The sequence below is a fragment of the Leguminivora glycinivorella genome, chromosome 4 (genome assembly GCF_023078275.1).
Source record: "Leguminivora glycinivorella isolate SPB_JAAS2020 chromosome 4, LegGlyc_1.1, whole genome shotgun sequence".
Taxonomy (NCBI): domain Eukaryota; kingdom Metazoa; phylum Arthropoda; class Insecta; order Lepidoptera; family Tortricidae; genus Leguminivora; species Leguminivora glycinivorella.
The window spans coordinates 18,189,534-18,204,279 of NC_062974.1; the positions used below are offsets into that span (position 1 = coordinate 18,189,534).

Below are 14,746 nucleotides of genomic sequence, written 5' to 3' on the forward strand. Positions count from 1 at the left end.
CCGTTGTTTCTTCGAATCTGTTATTTATAAGTAAAATACAGCTACTGTAGCTGCACTCGCAAAGTCCTATCTCACTTAAGTACTTCTTATCAAACAGGCAGATATTGTTCTTAAACTTTCATAAAGAACATGGTAATTATACCTATGAGGACTCTGAAGGTTGGAAAGATACCGTGCGATGACGTTATAGGATGATAGCATGGTAACTTCAATTGAAGTGCTTCAATACACAGAGATAATTGTACGTACCAAATCGTATAGTATGATAACCGTTCAATTGAGGTCCGCTGCCAAGTCCAATGCGACACTTAGCGCTGACCTCGATCCTGCTCTAATTCACTCACCATTTTGTCTCAAATGCCGATCCTAATAGTCTAGCATTACTAGAGACTACAAACCTTATCAAAATATACCTAATCAGAGATCGTTCGTATACTGGTTTGGTAGTCGTGGCGCAATCTAGGTTCTCTAAATAACAAATTCTGTATTGGACCGTTGTCATTAAGCCTGACTGTCACTGCCCTACTGATGATATAGATAGACAGTGGTTCGATCAACGAGGGTTGGATAGGGAACATTGCGCTGAATATAGGCATCTGTTATTTGACTGTAAAGCTTTTGATGGCCTGTTAAGTTTGTTTTTTGCATGCGCCTGTCGGACATGTGCAGCGATAACGGGTGATTGGTTTCGATCCTGTATTAATTGTTGGCGCTGATATTGCAATCTGTTTAGTACGGTTGTATTCCCACTGTTAGCTTTACTTCTACAAATGGCTTCTATATGGCGTTATACAAAATGCTTCGCAAGCCTAACAGCCGTTTGTCCTTATGCCATTTTCACCTTTGTGTTTGTTAGAATGGAAGAAAATGTAACAAAGGTTTGCTAAGTTAAATATACCTAATCTGTCCACTTTTCCAAATCCAAAGTCAAGTAGGAGTAGTTAGTAGTATGGCTATGGCGAACTTAATCTGCGAACTCAATATTCAGGTAAACTTGCCGAAGAGCGCTGAGTTAGGTACAAATCGCTGAACTCGTGTCGGATCCGCCTACAGTATTCGTAATTATCATCCTATTTAAATAATGAATTCGCGAAAACGTCGTAATGAATATTTTAATTTATCTTAACTATTTGTCTCCACTGTCTCCAGTGATATCTTCCTTGTTTAATGTTTTAAAAGATTTTAAAATAAATAAATAAATAAATAAATATTGGGGGACACCTTACACAGATCAACTTAGCCCCAAAATAAGCAAAGCTTGTACTATGGGTGCTAAGCGACGATATACAACTTAAATAGATAAATACATACTTATATACATAGAAAACATCCATGACTCAGGAACCAATATCTGTGCTCATCACACAAATAAATGCCCTTACCGGGATTCGAACCTGGGACCGCGGCTCAGCAGGCAGGGTCACTACCGACTGAGCCAGACCGGTCGTCAAGAAAAGAAAATTATGTTAAGGTCAAACCCATAAAAAATAAGTCTAACAATTTGTCCAGTCCAGATGCTACATCTAGTTTACCTTAGGATTTCGAAATTCTTAGCTGTAGTTTTGAAGAGTGGATATGTCACATCACAGCTCTGTCCTCAACACTTCCTGTGATTACTGAACTTAAATAACTAGAGCAAATGCTCATTTCTAATTCACCTTCCCAAGCCCAACGCCCAAAACATCCCAATCGTCTTAATCCAGTTGGCGGACTTTCTTCATTTAAAATTAAAAACCATGTCCGAAGACTGAAAGACCGTCGCCTGTTTATTAGGAATAAGTTCAGGTTGGTTCCGTCTCCTTCAAATGTGTGTACAGTTGAAGAACTTATTTCATTGGAATAAGGCGAAAAATGCTTACAAATTATCTGTGACTACGTTCGACGTATTGCCTCCCTGTCCCACTTATTTGCGAATTTGAAAGTGCGACAGAGTGGCAAAACGCCGAACCTTGAATTGGCCTTACGCAAGGGAGCTTTATATGAAATTTTAAGCACGTTCCCGAGCAGTGGCGCGCCTGTAAATCTGGCGAGAAGTTTGCGCATTAGCGACGCGGGAAAAAGCCAGAGATGAGAAAAGTTGACGACTACACGGCATTGAAGATTTTAATTGTATCGTCAAGTAAGATTTAATTGAGACCTGCGCTGCGGCATCAGAATTAAACACAGTACCTCTTTATTCGTAGTAGATGAAGTCATAAACCGCTCTTCAAATGTTTCATTTTATTACAACATCATTGAATTTATTGATAGTTCGACTGGTAATTGGCGGATTAGTCATTTTAGCATGACATGTTAAAATATTAATAAATAATTATTATTAATAATTATTACTGATAGGTAAGTGATAACTCTAGTGGATCGGCATAACAGTTTAGAATTTGTATCACAAGCGGAAGTATTTTTTCCAATGAAAGTTACTTAGACGAGGCATCTCTTTCTACTTTTAAAGAGAAATGTTATGCATCAGGCGAAGGTAATAAGGGATTGTTTATTCTTGTTTTGAATTGAGTCGAATACTTTACCTTTTACCTAAGTGTGAGTCGAGGAAATTGAACGCTTGTTGACGTAAGAAGGTACTTAAAATTTCTTGTTTTCCATCAGCGTTTGAAAGCATAATGACTGTGACAGCATAATTTACACACCTGCCTATATTACTGGGATATATTTATAACAGGAGGAAGGTGTGTCGGTGACATTAATTAAGTTTTTCTTCATTGATTATCATGTTGCATTTTTGTTTTCGAGCGTTCTTACTGAAATGCGTTCATTTTGGCTCTGGATACGATACGGATTAGATATTGTGTGACCAAAAATAAAGATTCTTAAAAAAAAAAAACACTTTCGAATCTGGCATATCCGATCCATATACAGAGGCGTATTACTAGTATTGGGCTGAACTGAACGTTGGTTACGTGTTGTGGAACATTCGTCGCCTAGCGGTCTTGCATAACTTGCACTCTCGCCCGCGACTCCGTACTTGGAATCGCGCTTCGTGTATGAACCCTGCGCGCAAAAACGCAAGTTGTGCTAAACCACCAGGTGTATCGACAACGATATCAGAAGCTAACGAGTAGAAATCGATAAATTGAAAAGATTCCAAATTAAACGAACTGATAATCCGAGGGTTCTGAAAATGAGCAACTAACGAGAATAGTTAAACGAACCCGTAATTTGCATACAAATTGGCTTTCAGGGATAAACGGTTCATTTGTATTCAAACGCAGCATCTCAGTTCAGTGGCTGAAGATCATTTATCCAGTTTCGGATTTGAATCAACCGCGATATCAGTGGCTACCAGCCTCACAACTTCATTGATAGGACTGACAGTTTTTCACTGAACTTGTTCTAAAGGAAGCCGTTTGGTTTACATGATATCATAAAAATGTACCTAGTAGATACTTACGTCGTCAGGAGAAAATTGAAAGTGTTTTCCTACAAGTTAATAAGTTCCTTTGATGTCCGTCATAAAAAAAACATTTTTCTACTCATTATTACGCGGTTGTGCTAGATGGAGGACTATAAAATGTGACGTTCAACTATAAAAGGTACCTTATGGCGGTTTCGCTGTTTATAAGTAAAGACGCTCCAATATTATCGCGGTTCTGTGCGACGAAAGCGCCGACCGCCACAAGGTACCTTTTCTCGTGGAACGTCGCAGATGTGCTCGAGGTGAATGACTGACGGGAGACAAATAGGCGAGGGGAAGTTGGACCATAAACAAACTCATTTGGAACCATTTGCACTGATTTCTTTGTGTTTATGGACATTAACAGTTAGATTTCCTATGTTGATCGTTATAACGCTTAAAGCTCCTTGGCAAAGAAGAAATTAATTCAGAAACTGTATAGTTTATGTTTTGTTTTCAGTTTTCAGTAGGTAACGGTTCTTAAAATGATAACGTAGTGCAAAATCTCGAATTGTTTAAAATGTTTTGGACCTGATGAAGTTAATTTTATTTTTTGCACCTTTATGTATGTAGCTCTTGAATGTAATCATTGTTTATGAATTATGTTATGTGGAAAATACCAGTATCTTACTAGAATACATAAATGTAGGTTTAGGTAGGTACTTATACTAGTATCGACCACAAATCGCACAGCCAGACGAAATTGTCCCCCTGTACCTTATCTATTTTCGTACTCGCCCAAGATAAATGGTTAAAATAATAAGTAGGAAATTTATATTTCAACAGTATTAATGAAGAATTACCGAATTTACCTAACAAATTAATTTTGGCTCAGTGGTTGGAAGCGATCCTAAAATTAGTTGGATCTTCAGACCACTTAGTTGAATTGAGAACCTCCTCCTTTTTTGAAGTCGTTTAATAAATAATTATCGAATATAATGCAATTATAAATGTACTAAAACCATATAAAACCAGCTTAGCCTTATGCTTTAAACATAAGTAGTAAAATGCGAATAATAATTGTAATTTTTATGAATGTACCTGCACTTCCTAGCTGTAATTTAGTTTTAAGGAATACTTGCTGTGCCCTAACAGGGTTCATGTGTGAACTTACCTTATTGTAACACCTGCTTGTACCACATGATTATTATGCAATAAATTATGAATTATGAATTATGAGTTGTTCGTTCTTACATTGTGTTGCCAGTCTTCAATAGTCTATACCGAGTTCCGCCACACACAAAACTCCAGCCTTAATTACTGAGTAATTTAATATCTTGAATTTTACTCGTAACTTGGTTATAAGTCCCTAGTGCGGAAATAATTAAGACTCAGACTGATTCACCTTACAGGTTTCCAAAGATAATCAAATTATCATTCGAATAATTAAAGACTAAAGGAATATCGGTTAATGTTTTTATATCAAAGAGGAATATAATATATAAAATTACAGGCAAAGTAAATGTGTAGTAAAAAGTGCGTATGCGTATGCTGTCGTCTCTTGACTCAGAATTGAAACTTTTAAACCTCAGTTTTGACAATATCGTCCACATTTTTTTACTTGGTATGTATTATTATTGTCAAATATTAATATTAGCGCGATCTAGCGGAGAATTAACCAAAGGTGTAGCGCCATCTAGACGACCATACATTTTTCTTGATGGTTCCGAGGGACGTGTTTTTCTTTGTAACTATGAACTATGGTATAAAACCTTTTGGTATTTGGTAAAAGAAGTTCACTTTTAATTGGTATCCGTGGCTTCCGTCTTCTATTAAGTATACATAAACCAGGCTATTATAATTACTTAAATATTAGTTTAGGGTTTGAGTCCCGGCACTGTGCGCACTTCGCGGACTTTTTTAATTAAAATATTTCAAACGCCCAACATTCTTGGTTAACAAATGAAGTTGTTCCCGAAACGAAATAGGAAACTTTTGAGTAAAACACAAGTATAACTTTGATATTGGTGTAATTTTACAGTAGGATAACCAACTTTTGTCGGCGAGTTTGTACGTGAGTGTGGGGGACTATTTTGTCTTATTGGCAAAATTCTGACAGTTACTCGTTTTAATCATCCTCGTGCATATACATTGTACCTAAATTAGGTGAGCTTGACATGCCAATACCCAATACTAGTAGTCGATCACCGTCCAGTTCGGCTCTAATTGCTACGTAGCAATTATTAGTGGGTACAACCTTATCCCCATTGCATTCTAATTTCCTACTTGATTTTAGAAGAACCTTAGGCAGCGTTCCCACTTATGCGTTGCGTGTCTCGGGGCGCGCAAGGGGCGTCCGCGCCACGCCGCTTAAGTGTAATTCAAAAAACGTCTCCTCAGTACATTTTGTATAGGAAAGACGTAAGACGCGCCCCAGGTGGCGTGGCGGCGGCGGGGCGCGCGCCGCGCCGCTTGGCGGCGCGCCTTACGTCCTTCCTATACAAAATGTACTGAGGAGACGCTTTTTGAATTACACTCAGGTGGCGTGGCGCGGACGCCCTTTGCGCGCCCCGAGACACGCGACGCATAAGTGGGAACGCTGCCTTAGATTGTCGAAAGGGATAGTACCAGAAGTGGCAGAAGTACTTAAATACAACACGATTCGACCCTGAATCGCTGTCAAACTTCGATTATAGGAAGCGTCATTTCTGTACGGTAGAACTATTATTTATTCAGTTCACAAGTGTTACATTATATTCCGGACGCCACTTTGTTGACAATTAGTTCAGTTTGAACTAAGACTGACGAGCTTCTGCTCGGCTCGCCAACTTCAAGCCGTCACATGGGACGTTATCACTGCACACACCGGCGCTTTATCACTGCAGTGCACGCATCGAAGCGTCAACCCGTCAAGCGACGTTTCCGCCTCCCCGCAAAGCTTTTTTCTATCTATAGGCTATCTAGGGTAAACTCGCCTCATTCGGTGACACGCCTAATTCGGTGAAACAACCAAAAACCGTCTTTCGGAATGCTTCAAAGCTTGTATCACCGAATTAGGCGTGTCACCGAATGAGGCGAGTTTACCCTACAGCTATAGCCGATTCCTTATGGATATGTAAGTGTGGGGAAACCCCACAGTCCCCACACATATTCACTGTGGCTAGCCTTTAAAAATGACTTACATTGGGGCAGTGTTAGCACTGTAGCTGTCTTTTAATTCGTATTTACTGAAATAACAATTATTAAGCCTAGCTAGTTTTCAATATATGTAAAAATCCTAAAAAGCTTTAGCGAAACGAACTCTATTAAGATAGCATAATGAAATGTAATCAATTAACATTAGCGAGTACGGACCATTACGCACGTTCTCTCTAATTGTGTTATTAAATTATTAATCACGAGTAATTGAATGAGCTGGCAATTCTAGTCAATTATTCGTAACCCAAATATAGTTGGAATAGTTATAGGTCAGATATTAGCATCATTATCAATGTGTTTGTAAGGCTATTAATCTAAGTACGGCGTAACAGTAAGAAACAATAAACATTGGAAGTTTAAAGACAAATCCGCCTATATCTTTAACACTGTTATTTTGTCTACAAGTATATAATTTTATCGAGGATATCAACAGAGACCGCGTTAAGGCCGCAGCAGTAATATCTCAACAGTATAATGTAGATACAGCCATTACAGCCGTTCGAATGTATCGGTTGACCTTACGCATATTTTCCGTGTATGAACCGACACGTGTGTGACGTTATCTACCACGAGCAAATCGTTTTTGGCGAAAAACCAGGAACCCTAAAACACACTTGTTGTCATAATGTAAAATTCAATCAATAAAATTCAATTCATGTACATAAAGTATGATGCCAGCATGATATTCGTTCAGCTTTTTCCTCCCCCGCTTAACATAATTAAATGTGTACGAGTTTTCGTTGAAATTACACGTCAAATGCCAGATAGGGTAAGCGAAACGTGTTTAGGCACTTATTTACAGATTCGTTCCCCTAGCCGAGCGATTTGCTCTCAATGAGACAGACTCGAGGGTGCTCCACCCAGATTGGATGGCGGTATTGCCAGCACCCCGCCGCCGCGGCCCGTGGTCCACCACGCGTTTCATAAGCACCCTCTACCCAAAGTAATGAAATTAAATTAGTGTCCCTTACAGATATCCACTCTCATAGCCTGTTTGTCTTTCCCAAAAATGCCGCATTCATTTAAATCACTTCGTGAAAAACTGCCAAAAAGCGAGCCATTTGTATGCAAATTGAATCAACTATATTTCAATTAGTTAAGGCTGCTTTTCACTGTTACTGCCGGATGTCGGAATAAATAAATATGAATTGAACTGGTTTTATCTACATTGTTTGATTTCAATGTGTTTAACTGTTTACATGAAATGAGGGTACTATGTAGTTACATTCAGCAATGTGCTAAGGTTAAATTTTAATGTATTGGAAAGTATTTATTCTTGCGTATTTAATTCCAAAAATTCTTATACGTAGTTGATTTTTATTACTGTGACATGACGCCGCAAGAATAATGTAAAAAAAAACGAAGTCACATTCTCGTGAATATCAAATGAAACAGTCGTCAGCAATTACAATGAAAACTTTCAATAGGTAACTGGAATCTTGCGCGACTGTTTTATTAATTTAAAGAACGTAAACACAATCTTTATTTTCCTCATCATATCAAAGGTGAAGAAGACTGAGCAGGAAAGTGAACCCTGGCGCTATAGGCCGGGAAAACCCTAGGTTGAAGAAGATATCGTAAATGACACTTCATACGTAATAGTCCCTTAATATAATGTTCCATGTGCATGAGCCTTAGCAAGATGAATTACATTTTCAACCAATAGTAAATTCTAATTCAAATAGCGAACGATCACGAACACGGAGAGCTATGGAAGTTAGTAACAGACAAACTAAATATATTACCTTTTGCAGTAGCAAGTTGAAGTCCATTGTGTCATCGACATTTAGTAATTGCGACTTTATCCTCAACACAGTCTAATTACTTTGGTAACTACATTCGCTACCTTTGTGGCAACAGGAAACGTGTAAATCATTGAAATAGTCCAAGTTCCATTCACGGGAATAGAACGCATTCACGAAAATATTGCCCTATAAATCAAGCGAGTGGACGGCAAAGATATAGTTTGTAGTATTGTATTGGCGTCCCGACTCAGTGTCCAGTAATATACTGAAGGCTGTTTAGGATCATGGAAATATACGGTCAATGGAGTCACAGATAGCCCGCTTGAGTTATACGACAAGTTTCGATGGCCGATATCCGACGATTGTGCGTTTATCTTCTGAAAGTAAGAATGGCTACATTTTTTCTGAAGATACTATCGAAGTGGATAAATAAGCTGTTTGAATTTCATGATGTAAGAAATATTACGTAATTTATCGTAAAAACTCTTTTGACCTCACACGTATCAAAGTAGTTTTCGAAGAATCGTTCTTATTTTATTTTTACCTGAAGTAAGAGAATTATGTTATTATTATTTTAGTGTGTAGGTATCTGTGTGACTCGTACACAGATAATCAGATATAAATAATAATATAAATTCGTATAGGTAGATTAAGGTAGAATTAATTTATAATGTAATTTTATATTATGAAATAAATAAATCTAAATCTAAATCTATCTTTTGAAATAAAGGTAAGCATGTTAGCACAATGTTGTGATTAGCACTAACATAATTTGCACACTAACCACAAATTGATGTGTGTATTAGGATGAAACGATCTGGGTGTCCGACACAAGAAAAATTATCATTACCTCTTTTTAACCACTTAAACTTAGATGCACGGCGAACACAATAAGAGTGGAGTGGTCATAGATTTTCAATGAGATTCACTTACTATGTTTATCGTACAGGTTGTTCGCTGGTGCAGTTCCAGTGCGCCAACAAGGAATGCATACCTCAGACTTGGCTTTGCGACGGCCATGCGGACTGCCAGGACGGATCTGATGAAGCTTTGGACCAATGCAAAGGTAAGTTCACATTTACACGTCTAGGCTTGTAGACTATAACATCTACTTTCGGGAGTAAGTTTTCTCCTGTAGATGTTTAACTCTGAAATCCAATGATTAAGAAATTGGCAAAATCAGTAGTGGATAGCAGAAGGTTAAAATGTTGATTATTATGAACAAAGTATCAGAAAAAATGTTACGGAATTAATTAAAAGCAAAGCAAATTATTATTCGAGTAGTCTTATCCCTATTTTCCAGTTGACTGTTAGATGGCTGTATAACAATCGCGTTGAATCCGTCCTGGAATACGTTTCCAAGTATAGATATACACCACAAAAACTATTTAAGTATATTTACTCAAGTTTAACTATTAAATTTAAGCATAGTAGTTATCTATTTCTGACGCGTCTAGTTTTCATGCTAACTGTACAAGATTGCGTCAGAACACATCCCGAGCACAAGATACATTACACTAGTACAAACGGGATGGTATTCATTTCAATCAATTAATGTTCCCGCATCAATCAGATCCCGATGGAAAAGATTTATCGGCGTCCATTGTGTTGTTGTTATTGTGTACAAAATGAAGGCTCGACAAAGCCTTGTCCTGACAGCCTATTAACATTTATTCGAGGGGAATGGCTTCTGTAACGTCAACGTGCTCAGAACTCCTAATTTTACGCTAATTAGGCTCCCTGGAGTTCAATCAACCGAGTTCCGTCGAGCAATTTTATGTATAATTGCTGCCGAATAAATGCTGTCTAATTTATGTTTACTGATCATTCGTTTAATTGTTAATAAGGATATTTACTAAAATTAGATAAGGATATTTACTAAATATTATTTAGGTACCGGACAAGTGTTGGCAGGAAAGTTGGTGAGACTACATTCATTATACAAACAGCCGCCTTGAATATTAATGTAAAAAGATTTAAATTCCATGTTAATTTTTAATGCCGTGACGGATAATTTGTATACTTCCGCATTTTCTTAATGCTGCGGTAACAATTTTCTTCAACCTTATAGTTTAAATAATATCTAATACTGAAAGAGAAATTCTCATGATATTACGGTGACATGCATGATAATATGGTGACAGAATGATGGTGAGTAGAATTACCGTTTAATTCAGACCTATGTACGAGTATATGTCAGATCTTCGCGACGGACGTTCTAAGGTGACCCAGGACACTCTATTTTTAGGTTCTTAATTTGATCGTATATAAAAACATGATTTGGAAATAGAAATATCATTTCATTACTGAGCTACTAGTTGTTTATTGCAGTGACAAGGTTAAAAGTACATTATAATTCACACAAAAGCACATATGAAGTCAGTATTTGTTTATGTGAAGTATTAATTTGAAAGTACCACATTCTGCACTCTGTTCTTTTAAACCAAATCAGTTTCCATTAAAGGAAGGCCGTATTTATTAATGAACGTTAATGATACCCTTAATAGTTTATAAAGACTGCACGAGTTCCGCTGATTGCCATTTGTTGGCTTCCATTGATAGGGATGACGAGACGCGACGCTATGGCGCCGCGGGTAAACACATCGGTTGTGTGCACTATATGCTGGAGGCCGATTTGGCTTGAGAATACGCTATTCGCTAAACGATCTCATTGGCTAAACTGTCAAAGATGCGCTTTGACTTACCCTTGTGGTATTTTTTATTTGACAAAGTTCTGGTCTTCTTATGAGTTTTAGCTTAGCATAAATTAAATATAACAAGATCATACCATCCTATACATTAAAATGCGACCGCCTAAGACCGCGCTTACACTCCACCACACATAGATGGCGCCACAAAAAAATGTCTTGTAGCTTGCGATTATACTTAAGTGTCACTTTTGACATAGATTTACGGCTCGGAATTGTCACTTAATGCCAATCTACAAATAATCGGTGGCAACAAGGCATTTTTTGTGGCGCCATCTATGTGTGGTGGAGTGTAAGCGCGTACGTAGGCGGTCGCATTTTAATGTATGGGATGGTATGATCTTGTTATATTTAATTTATGGTTTTAGTAAAAGCAAACATGACCTAAAACATTGATTTCAATGACACACATGAGGGGCAAATCGGTAATTGACCTTCGTTGGAGTTGTACTGAACTGAAAGCGACAATATGCAAACACTTGAACATAACTACTTCCTTCTTGAAATTGATGGCGATTAAAAAATATAAATAGAAGAGGTATTTAGAATCTTAAGTGATTTGATTTATTGCCAATGTCAACATGATATTATTGTCCGCTCTCGTTCATACATACCTACTGATGAATTGATGATACGCAAGCGATGAACGCTGAATACATATAACATAACTACTGATATTTGGAAATGGTAACAGACTAACAGTGGAAGAGAGAACAACATTGAGGTTATAAACATTTCTCTCGTACGTAAAATACGAGTAGGCACGTTGTACGTGTGACCTCCGTCATTGAGGTATAATCATTCTTTATACAAACCCGAAAATATACTCGTGTCATACGTATAGGTACATATGTCCTAGTGTAGGCACACAGGTTTTTCGTCTCGTGCGTATAGAAAATTATCATCCAATTTAATTATTCTACCTAGACACGCGACGCAACCTAATTTCGATTAAGTACTTAACCCTTATTTATTGGTTTATATCGAAAACTTATAACGTGTTCTACGGTTTAATAAAAATAACAATGATATAATGGTGAATGGAATATTAACATTTACCTATTTATATCTATACTTCTTCGACCTGATAGGGTTTCCGAAATGAATAAAATATTAATTTATCGAGTACCTACTCGTACACTTTGCGAAAATTTTAAAAATAATGTATTCTTTTCCCACCAAAATAGGAACTGAAAATATATAATATACACGAAAGTACTTTTTACATGCATTCAACATTTATGTGCTTTTACTCGAAATTAATTATTCGTACAGAATATTTAAATAAAAACTCGGCAACATTATTAACCGATGCCCGTAAGCGTCGAATAGTTTTTAGTTTTTGGCAGAAATCAGCGACTTTAAAAATCCATGCAACTCCTATGGAATCGGGAAAAATGATGTCTCCGGGCCGGAGTCAAAGCGGTTGAAACGTTCGGGAAAATGCCGATATGGGGGCATTTCTCCGACGATTAAGAGTACATTTCGGCATACCGACACAGTAATCGATGGTACAAAACAATGCCAAGGCTTTAGCGATAAAAGTCGTATGTTTCTTATTTTATGTACGATAGCCATTCCGATAGTATTATCAGTCTGAATTCAATTGGCGAATCACTATCACTACATAGTATAAAACAAAGTCACTTTTTCTGTCCCTATGTCCCTATGTCCCTATGTCCCTTTGTATGCTTAAATCTTTGAAACTACGCAACGGATTTTGATGCGGTTTTTTTTAATAGATAGAGTGATTCAAGAGGAAGGTTTATATGTATAATAACATCCATTAAATAGTGGAGAAGTACTGTTATTTTTGAGGTTTCTAATGTGATGTCGTAAATAATTACATGCGGGTAAATTATATTTATTTGTCTACCCCGAACATTTATATAAATTAATATCGGGTAGTTTTGTGTTGTTTACATCTCCGGTGACATTTTGCTGGGACGTCAGTCTTCCGCGACCACGGCCAGTGCAACCTGGCCGAAACGTTGGGAAAAAAGGTAAAAATAATGTTAATTAATCGCTTTCGACCTGTATGTGACTTTAAATATGTGTACAAAGCGCGAGAACTTAGTGTTATCTTGATAAGGGATAGGGATAGCGATAGGAATAGCGATAGGGATAGCGATAGCCATAGCGTTAGCGATAGCGATAGCGATAGCGATAGGGATAGAGATAGGGATACGGATAGGGATACGGATACGGATACGGAAACGGATACGGATACGGATACGGAAACGGATACGGATACGGATAATATGGGTATCGTTAGAGGGATACGGATAATCGGTCGGCGGTCTCTTACAATCAAAGTGCTCTAAGACGATCGTTGTTTGCTTGCTTGAAGATTACGTTTGCGATAAGTATAAGCAAAATGTAAAAAATTGTAAGGGATAATAGAAAAAAGTACTTTTTACCCACCGATCATATAGTGTCGAAATACGGGCTATGTGGGATGTTTATAAAGGTTTCCCCAGCGTATATAGAATTACCTACGCTGTGGTCGATGTGTAATATTTCTACAATCATTGCAAGCAAAAGTATTATGTGCAATCGAAATAATCGCAGATAAATATACCAGAGAAACCTAAGGATCCAAATGAAAATCTTAATGAATACTTTTATTACGCGGGCGAAGCCGCGGGTAAAAGCTAGTTAAATATAAAACAATGATAACATTATCGGTGTTTTGCTTAAGTGTTAACAGTAATTTAAGTGATTCATTAATCCTGAGATTATTTGTATTTTGTTTCTGATCGAGCCGATGATTGATGATTATTCCACTCGACTACGGCAAATACAATAGGAAAGTTATGGATTTAAGCTTATCATATTCGTCTGGATTTGGGACTTAACAATACGAGTACAATACCTTAGGCTTTTATTCATGGATAGTAAGTAGGACGACATTTCAGGAATTTAGACACCCTTCAGTCAAGTACTTTGCACAGTATAAAAATTGTAGGTCTGTCTAGATGAGTTTACTTATATTACAGGGTGTCCACTTTCTGGAAAGTCAGGGAAAGTCAGGGAAAAGTCAGGGAAGCTCTTAGTGGTCATGGAAAGTCAGGGAAAGTCAGGGAAATGATTTGGAGGTCAGGGAAAAACTTGGCACCAAGAAAAAAAATCAAAAAGTATTGAAAAAATAATATGATTTCTTGGGTTGGCCACATCCATGACAGCAAAGATGGATTCCCGGTAGTGATTTTAAGGCCACTTAAAATTGTCTCTTTAGACTTTTCATGACAAGTATAGTACCTGGCCTCCATCCCAGTGATTGCTAACGAGATATATCTTCATGCTCTAGCTGACCTTAATTTATCTGGCCCAAAATCGTAGATGTGTAAAAATCCACATTTTTTTTTACATTGCGTGCCCTACCCACATATTCCAAAATGGCGAAGGGGGTCGGGAATAAATTCAGTTATTGTGATTCAGATTAACTAGAAAGTTGCACCACAATGTCACCGTGTACAACATTCATAAGTCAGGTGCTTCTGTTAGGGCGATGTGAAAACGACAAAGATAAAGTTACGTCGCTGTCCAAGTATCTATTCGACAATTCAAAGCGGAGTTCCTCATAAAGCTAATGGCGCAAAACATCACATAGAGGCGCAATTTGTATGAGTCAAAGGAGCATAGGAGGATAATAAGCGTGACGATGAGAGAACTTCAAACACTTGGAAACCTAAAGGCATCATGTAGTGGCAAAACACCTAAATGGGCATCCCGACGCTGACAACAAA

At 37.5% G+C, this 14,746-nt stretch overlaps 1 protein-coding gene across 6 annotated transcripts in view; it reads left to right on the forward strand.

The window, feature by feature from the left end:
- Nucleotides 1-14,746, forward strand: part of LOC125225190 (very low-density lipoprotein receptor) — a 277,889-nt gene that overhangs the window by 31,835 nt on the left and 231,308 nt on the right. For all 6 annotated transcript variants that reach the window (XR_007176963.1, XM_048128784.1, XM_048128777.1 and 3 more), the window contains exon 2: nt 9,239-9,355. Coding sequence is in view for 5 of the 6 variants with exons in the window: in XM_048128784.1 (XP_047984741.1) it covers nt 9,239-9,355 (117 nt within the window). In the remaining variant the exon portion in view is untranslated. The remainder of the gene's footprint in view (nt 1-9,238; nt 9,356-14,746) is intronic.